Source organism: Patagioenas fasciata, chromosome 28 (assembly GCF_037038585.1).
Source record: "Patagioenas fasciata isolate bPatFas1 chromosome 28, bPatFas1.hap1, whole genome shotgun sequence".
Taxonomy (NCBI): domain Eukaryota; kingdom Metazoa; phylum Chordata; class Aves; order Columbiformes; family Columbidae; genus Patagioenas; species Patagioenas fasciata.
The window spans coordinates 5660594-5676516 of NC_092547.1; the positions used below are offsets into that span (position 1 = coordinate 5660594).

At 71.7% G+C, this 15923-nt stretch overlaps 2 protein-coding genes across 4 annotated transcripts; one reads left to right on the forward strand and one right to left on the reverse strand.

Annotated features, from left to right (window-relative positions):
• Positions 1–342: 342 nt before the first annotated feature.
• On the forward strand, positions 343–5128 carry TSPAN31 (tetraspanin 31). The gene is given in 7 exon segments (XM_071800027.1): positions 343–532; positions 535–668; positions 1489–1653; positions 2608–2688; positions 3504–3632; positions 4761–4877; positions 4969–5128. Coding segments are annotated over 7 exon segments (816 nt in total). The 5' UTR covers positions 343–417; the 3' UTR covers positions 5044–5128.
• A 2096-nt stretch (positions 5129–7224) lies between these two features.
• Positions 7225–15223, reverse strand: CYP27B1 (cytochrome P450 family 27 subfamily B member 1). 3 transcript variants are annotated; one of them, XM_065862239.2, is made up of 9 exons: positions 14968–15223; positions 14057–14247; positions 11864–12060; positions 10247–10447; positions 9248–9387; positions 9025–9185; positions 8579–8660; positions 7709–7906; positions 7225–7616 (listed from the first exon to the last, which is right to left on the reverse strand). In XM_065862239.2, exons 1-9 carry the CDS (start codon positions 15160–15162, stop codon positions 7401–7403), a joined length of 1581 nt encoding a protein of 526 aa, XP_065718311.2. In that variant the 5' UTR covers positions 15163–15223; the 3' UTR covers positions 7225–7400. The 3 variants fall into 3 exon arrangements, with proteins under 3 accessions (XP_065718311.2, XP_071656142.1, XP_071656143.1); XM_071800041.1 differs by having other exon boundaries at positions 10247–12060; XM_071800042.1 differs by lacking the exon at positions 7225–7616 and having other exon boundaries at positions 7805–7906; positions 9248–9382; positions 10247–12060.
• Positions 15224–15923: the final 700 nt, after the last annotated feature.

Below are 15923 nucleotides of genomic sequence, written 5' to 3' on the forward strand. Positions count from 1 at the left end.
CCACACGGGGGGGGGGGCACAGGCCAGGGACACGCGTGGGGACACGCGGGACATGTGGGGGGACACGGGCTGGGGACCCCGCGCAGCCCCGGCCACGCACGTGGAGACACGGACACGCGGGGGACACGCGGGAGGGGCTGGGGGGCTACAGGGGGCAGCGGGGGCCTATGGGGGGGGGCATAGGGGTGGCCAGGGGGACAGTTGGGGGGCTATAGGGGGGTCTATAGGACGGGGGGGGCAGTAGGAAGCATAAGGGGTGGTGCTGAGGGGTCTATAGGACCCGTGGGGCTGTAGGGGGCTGGGGGGCGCTATAGGAACCGGGGCGGGGCACAAAGGTCCCGGGACTGCCCGGCTCCTCCTTCCACTTCCGCCATTCCCGCATCCCCCAGGGCGGCGGGCTCAAAGCGCGCCCCGCGCATGCGCCGGCTGCACGGCGCGCACTTCCGCCCGGCCTTCCCCGGACACATGCGCAGTAGGGGCGTGTCGGCGCGGAAGGGGGCGTGTCGGGCGTGGCGCGCAGGCGCAGTGCGGCGCTCGGCGCGGGGCCGGGATTTAAAGGGGCCGGAGGCGGGTGGGGTCGCGCTCCCCCTCCCGGGACCCCCGCCATGGTGTGCGGCGGCTTCGCCTGCTCCCGCAACGCCCTCTGCGCCCTCAACGTGGTCTATGTGGTGAGCGGGGCCGCCTCTGCGCCTGGGGCCCTGGGCCCCCCGCGCCGCGGGGGATTTCGGGGGGTCTGGGGGTGGGGGGGGCACCATTGGGTTGTGGGCACCATTGGGTTGTGTGGACACTTTAAAGGGGGAGGTGGGGGGGGATAACCCCCTGATTTGGGGCTGGGGGGATGTGACCCCCCCAGGGGGTTTGGGGGGGGATCCCTTTTGGTTGTGGGGCGCTGGGACCCCCTAAAGTCAGGGGAGGGACACTCTTGTCCCCCCAAAGGGGTGGGACTGGGGTGGAGGGACACTCATGAGGGGAACAGCGCCCCGGTTTGGGGCTGGGGGGATGTGACCCCCCCCGCAAGGGGGTTTGGGGATCCCTTTTGGTTGTGGGGCGCTGGGACCCCCTAAAGTGAGGGGGGGACACTCATGGGGGGAACAACGCCCCGGTTTGGGGCTGGGGGATGTGACCCCCCCAGGGGGTTTGGGGGGGGATCCCTTTTGGTTGTGGGGCGCTGGGGCCCCCTAGAGTGGGGGGGGCGGACACTCTTGCCCCCCCAAAGGGGTGAGACTGGGAGGGGTGGGGACTGGTGGGGGGTCCCTGGTTGGGGGGGGGAGGGTGTCTGTTTTGGGGGTCATGGCCCTGGGGGCCGCAGCCCGTGTGTCCCCCCGCTTGGGTGACACTGGGGACATGGGGGGGTGACACACGGTGGGGGGGGGACCCACACCCCCATAGGGACCGCGCGGCGCCCTTGGGAGTTGGGGCTACCCCACCCCCCCCGCTAACGGGGGAAGCTGAGGCGGGCGGCCCGGGGGCCCACGCGTGTCCCCGCAGCTCGTGGCGCTGCTGCTGATCGCCGTGGCCGCGTGGGGCCGCGCGGCGGGGCTGCCGGGGGTGCCGCTCACGGGCGGCGCCATCGCCGTGGGGGTGGTGCTGCTGCTGCTGGCGCTGCTGGGGCTGCTGGGGGCGGCGCGGCACCACCAGGTGCTGCTCTTCTTCGTATCCTTCGCGCCGGGGGGGGCCCCCAATACCCCCCGGGGTCCCCACATCCCCCCAATGTCCCTGTCCTCCCCTGGTGTCCCCAGCCCCCTCGGTGTCCCCATAATGGGGACACTGGGGGAAACACAGGATGGGACTGGAGGGGTTTCCTGAGATTCCTGACACACATGAGACCCCCCCCCGGGGTCCCCACATACAACCCAGTGTCCCCAAATACACCCTGGGGTCCCCACATCCCCCTAACGTCCCTGTCCTCCCCTGGTGTCCCTAGGCCCCTCTGTGTCCCTGCAATGGGGACACTGGGGGGGATGCAGGATGGGACTGGGGGGGTTTCCTGAGATTCCTGACACACATGAGACCCCCTCGGGGTCCCCAAATACACCCCAGTGTCCCCAAATACACCCCAGTGTCCCTGTCCTCCCCAGGTGTCATGAGCCCCCCCCCATTGACACCGTGAGCTGGGGTCCCATGCCCCCCCCCCCCTCCATTGGCACTGTGAGCCAGGGTCCCGTGCCCCCCTCCATTGACACCGTGAGCCGGGGTCCCGTGTCCCCTTGACTCCCCCATTGACACCATGAGCCGGGGGTCCTGTGCCCCCCCCCCACCCCATTGACACCATGAGCCAGGGGTCCTGTGCCCCCCCTCCATTGACACCGTGAGCCGGGGTCCCGTGCCCTGCACCCCCATTGACACCGTGAGCTCGGGGATCCCCGTGCCCCCCCCCCCCCATTGACACCGTGAGCCAGGGGGGTCCCCATGCCCCCCCCATTGACACCGTGAGCCAGGGGGGTCCCCATGCCCCCCCCATTGCCACCATGAGCGGGGTCCCGTGCCCGCCCCCCCCATTGCCACCATGAGCGGGGTCCCGTGCCCCCCCCACCCCATTGACGCCGGGGGGGTCCTGTCCCCCCCCCTTGCCACCGTCGGGGTCCCGTGCGCCCTTGACTCCCCCAGTACATGGTCATCCTGGGCCTGGTGTTCCTGGTGCAGTTCGGGGTCTCCTGCTCCTGCTTGGCCATCGACCGCAGCCGCCAGGTCAGTGCTGGCCCGGGGGGTCACAGCGCCCCCAAACACACCGCACCCTGGGGGGACCCCCCAACCCCCCTGAGCCACGGGGGGACACCCCCAACCCCCCTGAGCAACAGGGGGACACCCCCAACCCCCCTGAGCCACGGGGGGACACCCCCAACCCCCTGAGCAACAGGGGGACACCCCCAACCCCCCTGAGCCACGGGGGGGACACCCCCAACCCCCCTGAGCCACGGGGGGACACCCCCAACCCCTGAGCCATGGGGGAATGGGGGGGACACCCCAACCCCCCTGAGCCATGGGGGGGGACACCCCCAACCCCCCCGAGCTGCTGGGGGAAATGGGGGGGACACCCCAACCCCTCCTGGGTCCTCAGTCCTGGGGGGGGGTGTCCCCATGGTGTGGGGGTGATACGGGGTGGGGGGGGTTGGTCACACACGGGGAGTCACTAATTTGGTTGGGGGGGTGCTGCCTCATGTCCCCCCAAAGAGGAATTGGGGGTATAGGGGGGACCCCTCTAACCCCTCCTGGTTCCTCACTCCTGGGGGGGGTGTCCCCATGGTGTGGGGGGTGATATAGGGGGGGTCACTAATTAACTTAATTGGGGGGGTCCTGCCTCATGTCCCCCCCGCAGAGGAATTGGGGGTGTGGGGGGGCCCCTCTAACCCTCCCTGGCTCCTTGTCCCTGGGGGTTTCTCCCCACGGCCGGGGGTGGTGACGCTGGGAGGGTCCCTGACTGCTCTCCCGGGGGGGGTCTCTGACTGCTCTCCCGGGGGGGGGTCCCTGACTGCTCTCCGGGGGTGCCCCCCGCCCCCCCCCAGGAGCGGCTGTTCAGCTCCGCCTGGCACCTCCTGAGCAACGAGACGCGCGCGGAGCTGGAGCGGCGCCTGGACTGCTGCGGGGTGCACAACCGCAGCGCCCCCCCCGCAGAGCCCCCGCCCTGCTCCGCCGTGAGTGCCGGCCCCCTGACCCCCTCTGTGCCCCCCCCAGCCCCCTGACCCCCTCTGTGCCCCCCCCAGCCCCCTGGCCCCCTCTGTGCCTCCCCCAGCCCCCTGGCCCCCTCTGTGCCTCCCCCAGCCCCCTGACCCCCTCTGTGCCTCCCCCAGCCCCCTGACCCCCTCTGTGCCTCCCCCAGCCCCCTGACCCCCTCTGTGCCTCCCCCAGCCCCCTGACCCCCTCTGTGCCCCCCCAGGGCTGCAGGAGCCCCCCCCCGCCCCACCATGAGTGCCAGCCCCTCTGTGCCCCCCCCAGCCCCCCGACCCCCTCTGTGCCCCCCCCAGCCCCCCGACCCCCTCTGTGCCCCCCCCAGCCCCCCGACCCCCTCTGTGCCCCCCCCAGCCCCCCGACCCCCTCTGTGCCCCCCCCAGCCCCCCGACCCCCTCTGTGCCCCCCCCAGCCCCCCGACCCCCTCTGTGCCCCCCCAGCCACCTGACCCCCTCTGCCCCCCCGTGCCCCCCCCGAGCCCTCCAGCCCTCTGACTCCCTCTGTGCCCCCCCAACCCCATGCCCCCCCCAGCCCCCTGAACCCCCTCTGATCCCCCCTCTGAACCCCCTGAGCCCCACAGCCCCCCGACTCCCTCTGTGCCCACCCCCCTGACCCCCACTGTGCCCCCCCCAGTCCCCTGACTCCCTCTGTGCCCCCCCAACCCCCTCTGCCCCCCCTCCGATCCCCCCGACCCCCTCTGCCCCCCCCATCCCCCTGACTCCCTCTGTGCCCCTCTGCCCCCCCCTCAGCCCCCTGACGCCCCCGGTGCCCCCCCCCAGTCCCCTGACCCCCCCTCTGAACCCCCTGAGCCCCCCAGCCCCCTGACCCCCCCTCTGTGCCCCCCCCAGCCCCCTGACCCCCCCTCTGTGCCCCCCCCAGCCCCCTGACCCCCCCTCTGTGCCCCCCCCAAGCCCCCTGACCCCCCCTCTGTGCCCCCCCCAAGCCCCCTGACCCCCCCTCTGTGCCCCCCCCAAGCCCCCTGACCCCCCCTCTGTGCCCCCCCCAAGCCCCCTGACCCCCCCTCTGTGCCCCCCCCAGCCCCCTGACCCCCCCTCTGTGCCCCCCCCAGCCCCCTGACCCCCCTGTGCCCCCAGGGCTGCCGGAGCCGCCCCGGCGCGCGCTGCCTGACCTGTGGGGAGAAGATGCTGCGGCACTCGGACGAGGCGCTGAAGATCCTGGGGGGGGTCGGCTTGTTCTTCAGCTTCACCGAGGTAAAGGGGGGGGGTCTCGCACACTTTGGGGGGGGTCACACACCCTTCGCGGGGGTCGCTGGGCCCCCCTGACCCCCCGATTCCTCCGCAGATCCTGGGGGTGTGGTTGGCCATGCGCTACCGCAACCAGAAGGACCCGCGCGCCAACCCCAGCGCCTTCCTATAGCGGGGGGTCCCTGCCCTCCTTGGTGGGGGTCCCTGCCCTCCTTGGTGGGGGTCCCTGCCCTCCTTGGGGGGTCACTGCCCTCCTTGGGGGGGGTCCTGTCCCTCCTGGGGGCTCCCTGCCCTCCTTGGGGGGTCCCATCCCTTTTTGGGGGTGCGGGACCCCCCGCCACGTCCCCCAGCGGCTGATTGGCCGCCTTCCCCCCCCTCAGCTGCATGAAGCCTCTGGGGGCCGTGGCAGCACCCGGGGGGGGTCCCAGCCACCCCCGCACTGGGGGGGCCACACACTGACCCCCCCCATCCATCCCCCCATCCCAGTCCCACCCCCCCCCCCCAAACTGGTTATTTATGCAGCAGGAGGGGCGCAGCCCCCCCACCCCAGCGCTGCCGGGGGGGGGGGGGGTCAGGGTGGCACGTCCCCCCCGCTGTCACCAAAGGGATGTCACTGTGTCCCCCCCTTCAAATAAACAGCTGACAGTGACACCGGCTCCGTTTCTCTGGGGGTGACCCCCCCATGTCATTGCCCCCCCAATGAGACACAAGCACTGGTAACAAAGAAGGTGGGGGGGGCCAGGTTGCCCCCCCCCCCCCCCTTTATTATCAAAACTGGGGGGGCCCACATCCCCCCATGTGTCCCCCCCCAGCACGGGACGCGTCACCGTCCCCAGCACGGGGGGGTCCCGGGCTCCCCCATGTCTGTGATTCCGGGGGGGTCCCTGCCCCCCCCGCTCCTGCAGGTCCGGGTGCCGCAGGGCGCTGAACGTGGAGATGCGCTTGTAGGGGTCAAAGGTCAACATCTCCTGGGTGGGGGGGACATGGGGACACTCAGGGGACATTGTCACCCCCACCCCCCCCCCCGCAGGCTGCAGAGCTCGGGGGGACGTGTCCCCAAACCCAGGGGTTTGTGTGGTGTTCCCACCCCCCCCCCCCCAGTGTCACTGTGTCCCCCACGGTGTCCCCTCAGTGTCCCCATATCCCCCCCCAATGGTGTCCCTCTGTCTTCTCAGTGTCCCCATATCCCCCCCAATGGTGTCCCCTCAGTGTCCCCATATCCCCCCCATGGTGTCCCCCCCAGTGTCCCCATGCCCCCCACGGTGTCCCTGTGTCTCCCCACATTGTCCCTCTGTCCCCTCAGTGTCCCCATATCCCCCGCAATGGTGTCCCTGTGTCCCCATATCCCCCGCAATGCTGTCCCCATGTTCCCCCCCAGTGTCCCCATGTTCCCCCCCAGTGTCCCCATGCCCCCCATGGTGTCCCTGTGTCTCCCCACATTGTCCCTCTGTCCCCTCAGTGTCCCCCCACCCCATGGTGTCCCCCCACCCCATGGTGTCCCCCCACCCCAACCGGTGTCCCCCCCCATGGTGTTTCCCACCCCCCCGGCCCGTTCCGATGTCACCCCCATGCTGTTCCCCCCCTGCCCCCAGACTGGTGTCACCCCCCATGGTGCCCCCCCTCATGGTGCCAGTGTCACCCCCCATGGTGTCCCCAACCCCATGGTGTGTCCCCCTGTACCGGTGTCACCCCCCATGGTGCCACCCCCCCCATGGAGCCGGTGTCACCCCCCATGGAGTTCCCCCCCGTACCGGTGTCACCCCCCGCATGGTTCCCCCCACCCCCTCCCCATTCCAGTGTCACCCCCCATGGTGTCCCCAACCCCATGGTGTCCCCCCCCTGTACCGGTGTCACCCCCCATGGTGTCCCCCCCCTGTACCGGTGTCACCCCCCATGGTGTCCCCCCCGTACCGGTGTCACCCCCCCCCATGGTTCCTCCCTCCCCGTTCCAGTGTCACCCCCCATGGTGTCCCGCCCCGTTCCGGTGTCACCGCGCTCGGCTGCCCCCGGGACCCCGCGCGGGTCCAGAGTCCCCCTGGCGCTGACGTCACCCCCGCCCCACGTGCGACATTGACCCCCTGACCCCCCTCCCCCCCTACATGGGAGGCGCCACTCAGGGGACCACGGGGTCACCGGGGGTGACATGGCCACGGGGGGGCCTGCGGGGACACGGGGACCAGCCCGGGATGGTGCTGGGTCCCCCCCGGGCCACTCGTGTCCCCCTGTGTTGTGTCCTCCCCCCCCCAGGCCACGTCCCGCCCGGCAGGTCGGGGCAGCACCCCCACCCACGGGGGGTGCGGTGGGTGCTGAGTCACCCAAAAACACCCGGGGGGGGCAGGGAGCGCCCGGCACCCACGGAGCCACAAATCCCTTTATTGGCCAATAAATAACCTTAAATAACCCGGGGGGGCAGAAAGAGCATTGGGGGGCACCAGGGGGTCAAGGTCACCGCTGGGGTCGGGGCCACCATCGGGGTTGAGGCCACCGGTGAGTTTGGGGACACCACCCATGTCGGGGTCACCGCCGGGGTCAGGAGCCACTGCTGAGGTCAAGGTCAGTGCCCAGGTCAAGGTCACTGCCGAGGTCAAGGTCACCGTTGAGGCCACCCCGGTGTCCCCCACCAGTCCCCGTATCCCGGGTGAGGAACTGCAGGTTGATGGCGGCCTCGGGGACCAAGAGCGTCCTTGTCATCGGCCGCACGCGTCCCCCGCCGGGCTCCGGCCGCACCTCGAACCGCAGCAGGATCTGGGGACACGGGGACGTTGGGGACATCGGGGACATCAGGGACACTGGGGACATCAGGGACACTGGGGACACCGGGGACAGGCGTCTCTCACCTGCGCCAGCGCCTGGTGGATCTCCAGCTCGGCCACGCGCCGCCCCACGCAGCTGCGCTTGCCCACGCCGAAGGGCAGGGACGCGAAGGGGTGACAGGGGACATCGCGGCGAAGCCACCGCTCCGGGCGGAACGAGTCGGGCGCCGGGAAGTGGCGGCTGTCCCGGGACGTGGCGTAGTGACACAGCGTGATCAGGGTCTGGGGACAGGGGGACACGCGGGTGAGCAGTGCAGGGACACAGCGTGATCGGGGTCTGGGGACACGGGGACACGCGGGTGAGCAGTGCAGGGACACAGCGTGATCAGGGTCTGGGGACACGGGGACACAGGGGTGAGCAGTGCAGGGACACAGCGTGATCAGGGTCTGGGGACATGGGGACACACGGGTGAGCAGTGCAGGGACACAGCGTGATCAGGGTCTGGGGACACGCGGGTGAGCAGTGCAGGGACACAGCGTGATCAGGGTCTGGGGACACGGGGACACGCGGGTGAGCAGTGCAGGGACACAGCGTGATCAGGGTCTGGGGACACGGGGACACAGGGGTGAGCAGTGCAGGGACACAGCGTGATCAGGGTCTGGGGACATGGGGACACACGGGTGAGCAGTGCAGGGACACAGCGTGATCAGGGTCTGGGGACACGCGGGTGAGCAGTGCAGGGACACAGCGTGATCAGGGTCTGGGGACACGGGGACACGCGGGTGAGCAGTGCAGGGACACAGCGTGATCAGGGTCTGGGGACACGGGGACACGCGGGTGAGCAGTGCAGGGACACAGCGTGATCAGGGTCTGGGGACACGGGGACACACGGGTGAGCAGTGGAGGGACACAGCGTGATCAGGGTCTGGGGACATGGGGACAGGGCCCCTGACCTTGCGGGGCACCACGAAGTCCCCCACGCGGATGTCACGGTCGGGGACCACGCGGGCGTTGGCGGGGATGAGCGGGTACAGCCTGCGCGGGGACAGCGGGTGGTGGCACCGGGGCTGCCGCCCTGGCCGTGTCCCCAGCCCCGTCTTCATCCCTGGCCTTGTCCCCGTCCTCATCTTCATCCCCTGTCCCCATCCTTGTCCCAGCCTTGTCCCCATCCCCATGTCCCCATCCCCATCCTCATGTCCCCACCCTTGTCCCCATCCCTGTCTCCGCATCCCCACCCTTGTCCCCATCCCCATGTCCCCATCCTCATGTCCCCACCCTTGTCCCAATGTCCCCATCCCCACCCTTGTCCCCATGTCCCCACCCTTGTCCCCATCCCCATGTCCCCACCCTTGTCCCCATCCCCACATCCCCACCCTTGTCCCCACGTCCCCATCCCCACCTCAGCGTCTCCTTCACCACAGCCCTGAGCAGGGGGACCCTGGTGGGGTCGCTGTCCCCGCTGTCCCCGCCGGCGGCCGCCGCCAGCTGCCGGTGCAGCGCCTCCTGCAGGCGGGGGTGCCGCGCCAGCTCGTAGAGGCTCCAGGCCAGGGTGGTGGCGACCTGCGCGGAGCGGCCGTGAGCGGGGCCCCGCGGCGGGGCCGCGCCGCCCGCTCCCCACGCACCGTGTCCACGCCGGCCAGCAGCAGCTCCGTGACGCTGCCGTAGATGCCGCTCAGGGGCACGTTCTCCTGCGCCAGGTGGTCGGTCACGCACGTCCCCTCGCGTCCCCCCGCGGCCACGCGCCGGTCCACGTGCCGCTGGGCTGGGGACAGAGCCCCTGAGCGCCCGTGTGCCCGGCCCCGTTGTCCCCGCATCCCCCCGCTGTCCCCATTGTTCCCGCATCCCCCCGCTGTCCCCGCATCCCCCCGCTGTCCCCATTGTCCCCGCATCCCCCCGCTGTCCCCACCTCCCCCCGCTGTCCCCATGTCCCCCCACTGTCTCTGTTGTCCCCGTCATCCCCATTTCCCCCCATTGTTCCTGTTGTCCCCATGTCCCCCCGCTGTTCCTGCTGTGCCCACTGTCCCTACATCACCCTGTTGTCCATGCTGTACCCTTGTCCCCACTGTCCCCATGTCCCCCCATCCCCATGTCCTGTGTCTCCATGTTCCCATGTCTCCCCATGTCCCTGTGTCCCGTGTCCCCATGTCCCCCCATGTCTCCCCGTGTCCCTGTATCCCCATGTCCCCCCGTGTCCCCATGTCCCGTCCCCCTGTGTCCCCATGTCCCCCTGTGTCCTGTGTCTCCGTGTCCTGTGTCCTCATGTCCCCGTGTCGCCATGTCCCGTGATCCCATGTCCCCCTGTGTCCCCATGTCCCCATGTCCCCCCGTGTCTCTGTGTCCCGTGTCCCCATGTCCCCCTGTGTCCCCGTGTCTCCCCATGTCCCCCCGTGTCTCCCCATGTCCCCCTGTGTCTCCCCGTGTCCCGTGTCCCCATGTCCCCCTGTGTCCCGTGTCCCCATGTCCCCCCGTGTCCCGTGTCCCATGTCCCCCCGTGTCCCGTGTCCCCATGTCCCATGTCCCCATGTCCCCCCGTGTCCCGTGTCCCCATGTCCCCCCGTGTCCCGTGTCCCGTATCCCGTGTCCCCCCGTGTCCCATGTCCCCCCGTGTCCCGTGTCCCCACCGAAGGCGAACATGTAGTCCCAGGCCTCGCAGAAGCGGCGCCAGGGGCGGGGCAGCGCGCGGCGCAGCGCGGGGGGCGTGGCCATGGTCACGAGCGTGAGCGCGAACACGGTGCCCACGCAGCGCACGAAGCGCTCGGCGTCCCCCGGCGCCTCCGGGCCCAGGCAGCCCAGCCGGGCCGCGAACAGCACCCGCGACACCCCTGGGGACATGGGGACATGGGGACAATGGGGACGGGGGGCCGCGAACAGCACCCGCGACACCCCTGGGCACGTGGGGACAATGGGGACAGGGGGCCGCGAACAGCACCCGTGACACCCCTGGGGACATGGGGACAATGGGGACAATGGGGACAATGGGGATAGGGGGCCGCAAACAGCACCCGCGACAACCCTGGGGACACGGGACATGGGGACACGGGGGATGGGGGGGGACCAGGGGGACAGGGGAGACCAGGGAGACACGGGTGACACAGGGACAATGGGGACGCCGGGGGACAAGGGGAGCCCTGGGGGAGCTCCTGGGGACAACAGGGACCCTGGGGGACAGGGGGAGACTTGGGGGACATGGGTGACATGGGGACAACAGGGACCCCAAGGGACAGGGGGAGCCCTTGGGGACAGGGGAGCCCCGGGGGACAGGGAGACACTATGAGGTGAACTGGGGGACATGAGAAGACCCTGGGGGACATGGGGAGACCCTGAGGGGACATGGGAGACCCAGAGAGGACACGAGGAGACCCTGGGGGACATGGGGACACCCTCAGGGGACATAATGAGAACCTGAGAGGACACAGGGACACCCCGAGGGGACACAGAGAGCCCTGTGGGGACGTTGGGAACCCGAGACCCATGGGGACATCCCGAGGGGGACACAGGGAGCCCTGGGGGACATTGGGAACACCCCGAGGGGACACAGGGAGCCCTGGGGGGACATGGGGAGCCCTGGGGGGACGTGGGGAGCCTGAGACCCATGGGGCCGCTGTGGGGCTGCTGTGGGGAGCCCTGGGGGGGACGTGGGGAACCCGAGAGCCATGGGGACGCTGTGGGGAGTCCTGGGGAACCCAAGACCCATGGGGATGCTGTGGGGAGCCCTGTGGGGACATGGGGAACCTGAGACCCATGGGGACGCTGTGGGGATGCTGTGGGGAGCCCCGGGGGGACACAGGGAACGCGAGAGCCGTGGGTGACCGTGGGGAGCCCGGGGGGACACGGGGAGCCCGAGAGCCGTGGGTGACCGTGGGGAGCCCGGGGGGACACGGGGAACCCGAGAGCCGTGGGTGACCGTGGGGAGCCCGGGGGGGACATGGGGAGCCCGAGAGCCGTGGGTGACCGTGGGGAGCCCGGGGGGACATGGGGAGCCCAAGAGCCGTGGGTGACCATGGGGAGCCCTGGGGGGATGTGGGGAGCCCTGGGGGGACACGGGGAACCCGAGAGCCATGGGTGACCGTGGGGAGCCCGGGGGGACACAGGGAGCCCGAGAGCCGTGGGTGACCGTGGGGAGCCCGGGGGGACACGGGGAACCCGAGAGCCGTGGGTGACCGTGGGGAGCCCGGGGGGGACATGGGGAGCCCGAGAGCCGTGGGTGACCGTGGGGAGCCCGGGGGTGCCGCCGTCACCTTCCAGGCCGAAGCGGTAGAACTCGCGGGCCAGGTCGGGCACCAGGTGCTGGGGGTGCCGGTCGCGCTGGCGCTGCAGCCGCCGCAGCAGCTCGGCCACCACGGCCGCCAGCGGGCCCGCGAAGCCCCGCGCCGCGCGGGGGGGCAGCAGCACCCGCCCCAGCAGCCGCCGCTGCCGCTGCCACTCCTCGCCCTCCCTGCCGGGGCCACGCGTCAGGGGACGCGGGGACGCGGGGGATAGGGGGACACCACGGGGGGGACATGGCGGGATAGGGGGACACGGGGGGACATGGGGGGATGGGGGACACGGGGGGATATGGGGACACAGGGGGACATGGCGGGATAGGGGGACACGGGGGGACATGGGGGGATGGGGGGGACACGGGAGGACGTGGGGACATGGGGGGATGGGTGGACACGGGGGGGCATGGGGGGATGGGGGGACACGGGGACATGGGGGATATGGGGACACCATGGGGGGACATGGCGGGATAGGGGGACACGGGGGGACATGGAGGGATGGGGGGACACGGGGACATGGGGGGATAGGGGGACACGGGGGGACGTGGGGACATGGGGGGATGGGTGGACACGGGGGGGCATGGGGGGATGGGGGGACACAGGGGGATATGGGGGGACACGGGGGGATGGGGAGATATGAGGACATGGGGGGATAGAGGGGCACTGGGGACATGGTGGGATGGGGGACACAGGGACATGGGGGGACACAGGGGGATGGGGGGACATGGGGACACGGGGTGGCATGGGGGACATGGGAGGATAGGGATACACGGGGGGATAGGGGGACATGGAGACACGGGGCGGGGCATGGGGGATATGGGGACACGGGGGACATGGGGGCTGCACACGGGGGTCGGGGGTGCCCAAGGAGTTGGGGGTGCCCAGGGGCCAGGGACCGTGGGGGGTTCGGGGCTCAGCGGGGTCCGGGGTTCGGGGCTGTGCAGGGTTTGGGGCTCCGTGGGGTTCGGGGCTCCGTGGGGTTCGGGGTTTGGGGCTCCGTGGGGTTCGGGGCTCCCCGCCCGCCGCCCCCGCAGGGCTCGGCCGTTACTCACGTCCTGCGGGGGGGCCGGGGGGGCTGGGGGGCCCTGAATCATCCCTGAGTCACCCCCGCCCGGCGGCCCCTCCCGCCTCTGCCCCACGGCCCTTCCCGGAACGCGTGGGAACGGGGGCACAGAGCCCCCAACCCCCGGGGAGCCCCTGGGGGGCACAGACCCCCCCCAACCCCCGGGGAGCCCCTGGGGGGCACAGACCCCCCCCCAACCCCCGGGGAGCCCCTGGGGGGCACAGACCCCCCCCAACGCCCGGGGAGCCCCTGGCGGGCACAGACCCCCCCCCAACCCCCAGGGAGCCCCTGGGGGCACAGACCCCCCCCCCCAACCCCCGGGGAGCCCCTGGGGCACAGACCCCCCCCAACCCCCGGGGAGCCCCTGGGGGGCACTGACCCCCCCCCAACCCCCGGGGAGCCCCTGGGGGGCACTGACCCCCCCCCCCAACCCCCGGGGAGCCCCTGGGGGGCACAGACCCCCCCCCAAACCCCGGGGAGCCCCACAGGCAGCCCCACGGGCACTCATGCGGTGAGCAGCCCCAGCCCCACGGGCAGCCCCAGCCCCATGGGTGGCCCCAGCCCCACAAGTGGCCCCCAGCCCCATTCCCACTCACGCGGTGAGCAGCCCCAGCCCCACGGGTGGCCCCAGCCCCATGAGGAGCCCCCAGCCCCACGGGTGGTCCCCAGCCCCATTCGCACTCACGCGGTGAGCAGCCCCCAGCCCCATGGGCAGCCCCCAGCCCCATTCCCACTCACGCGGTGAGCAGCCCCCAGCCCCACGGGCAGCCCCCAGCCCCATTCGCACTCACGCGGTGAGCAGCCCCCAGCCCCATGGGCAGCCCCCAGCCCCATTCGCACTCACGCGGTGAGCAGCCCCCAGCCCCATGGGCAGCCCCCAGCCCCATTCGCACTCACGCGGTGAGCAGCCCCCAGCCCCATGGGCAGCCCCCAGCCCCATTCGCACTCACGCGGTGAGCAGCCCCCAGCCCCACGGGCAGCCCCCAGCCCCATTCGCACTCACGCGGTGAGCAGCCCCCAGCCCCACGGGCAGCCCCCAGCCCCATTCGCACTCACGCGGTGAGCAGCCCCCAGCCCCATGGGCAGCCCCCAGCCCCATTCGCACTCACGCGGTGAGCAGCCCGCAGCCCAGGCCGCGGCAGCGCCGATGGTCCTTCCACGAGGACAGGTGGGAGCGCACGGGGACGTCGCCCTCCTGGCGCAGCACCTGCTCGATCAGCGCCGCCTCGGCCACGTGCACCGTCAGGATGGGCCCGAAGCTCGCCTTCCACACCGGCCCGTACCGCGCGCGGCCCTCCACCTGCGCGGTCCCAACCGTGTCCCCACGGGGTCCCCACGGGGTCCTGGGGTGTCCCACGGGGTCCCCACAGTATCCCCACGGGGTCCCCATGGCATCCTGGGGTGTCCCACGGGGTCCTCACGGGGTCCCCATGGGGTCCTGGGGTGTCCCACGGTGTCCCCACGGTATCCCCACGGGGTCCCCATGGGGTCCTGGGCTGTCCCACGGGGTCCCAGGAAAGGGACCCCGAGGCTCAGGGGCGCTGGGTGGTTCGGGACTGGCCGTGGCACAATGGGGTGACGGTCCTGGTGGTGCCACCAGCCCGTGGGTGGCCCTGGGGACACGTCCTGGGTGCTGCTGTCACCCCGGGGCACAGGGCACCGGGGGTTTAACCATTAGCAGCTGCTGATCGCACAGAGCCCTGGGCTGGTCCCTGTCCCCACCGAGCTCTGGGACTGACAGCGGAGTCCCCTTGTCCCCTCTGAGCCCCAGGGACTGAGAGCGGGGTCCCCTTGCCCTGCCCAAGCCCCAGAACGGTAGCACCAGGGTCCCTTCTGTCCCCCCAGGGATCGAGACCAGGGTCCCCTTGTCCTGCCCAAGCCCCAGAGCAGAAGGAGTGAGGATCCCTCTGTCCTCTCCAAGCCCCAAGGTGGTGGGAACAAGGTTCCCCCAGTCCTCTCCAAGCCCCAGGGGAGGGCGACCCGGGTCCCCCCCGGGTCCCCCCCGGGTCCCCCCCGTTACCTGCAGCTCGTGCAGCCTCCGCAGTCCCCCCCGGCAGAGCAGCTCGTACAGGAAGGCTGTGGGGCTGGGCCCCGGCATCTCGGCCAGGCTGCGGGGACCCCGGTGGGCGGCGGGGGGCACCGGGGGGGCCCGCGGCTCGGGGGGGCGGCGGGACAGCAGGGCCAGCCGGGCGGGCAGGCGCAGGCCGTGCGGCATGGCGGGACACGGGTGGCCGGGGACGCGGGGGGACGCGGGGCGACACGGGAGGGCACGCGGGCAGGCGCCTCGAATGAGCCGCTGGCATCGCCCGGGAGCTTTATAAGCGCCCACGTGGAGCTGGAAGCCACGCCTCTTTGGGTGTGTCCACGCCCCTTTAGGCACCAACCCCCGCCCCTTTATGTTCCAAACCCCGCCCCTCGTGGCTCCAAGCCCCGCCCCGCCCCGCCCTCCCGCGGGGTTGATTTGCATACGGTAGCGCCGCGGGCCAATAAGGTCACGTGGTGTGTGTGTGGTGGGGGTGCGCGCACACGCGTGGGCACGATCGTGTGTCCCCCAAACCCCCCCCCCCCACCCCCGGTCCCGCTCCGGTTTCCAGCGCCCCCCAAACCCCCCGACTGGCGGGCGGCACCGGACGCCCCCACGGGGACACTCGTGATGGGGGAGAAAGCGGGGAGGTGTCCTCTCCCACGAGGGACAGTGACACGGGGGGGAAGGGGGGGGGCACACACAGCCGCCCCCATTCCCAGCAGCACCCTCCCAGTCCTCCCAGCGCCCCCCGTCCCGCCGCTGCCCGGTTCTCGGGAATTACCGGCTTGCGACACCGGAACCGCGGGGTTGCGCTGCTGGAAAACCCCACTCGTGGGGGGGGGGGGGGGAAGGGGGGAACAGGGGACCCCCCCCCCGCCACGCCTCGCGGGAAGGGGCGTGGCCACCCCCCACCCCCCCCCCGGGGGTTTCCTGTGATCACACTCCGGGGA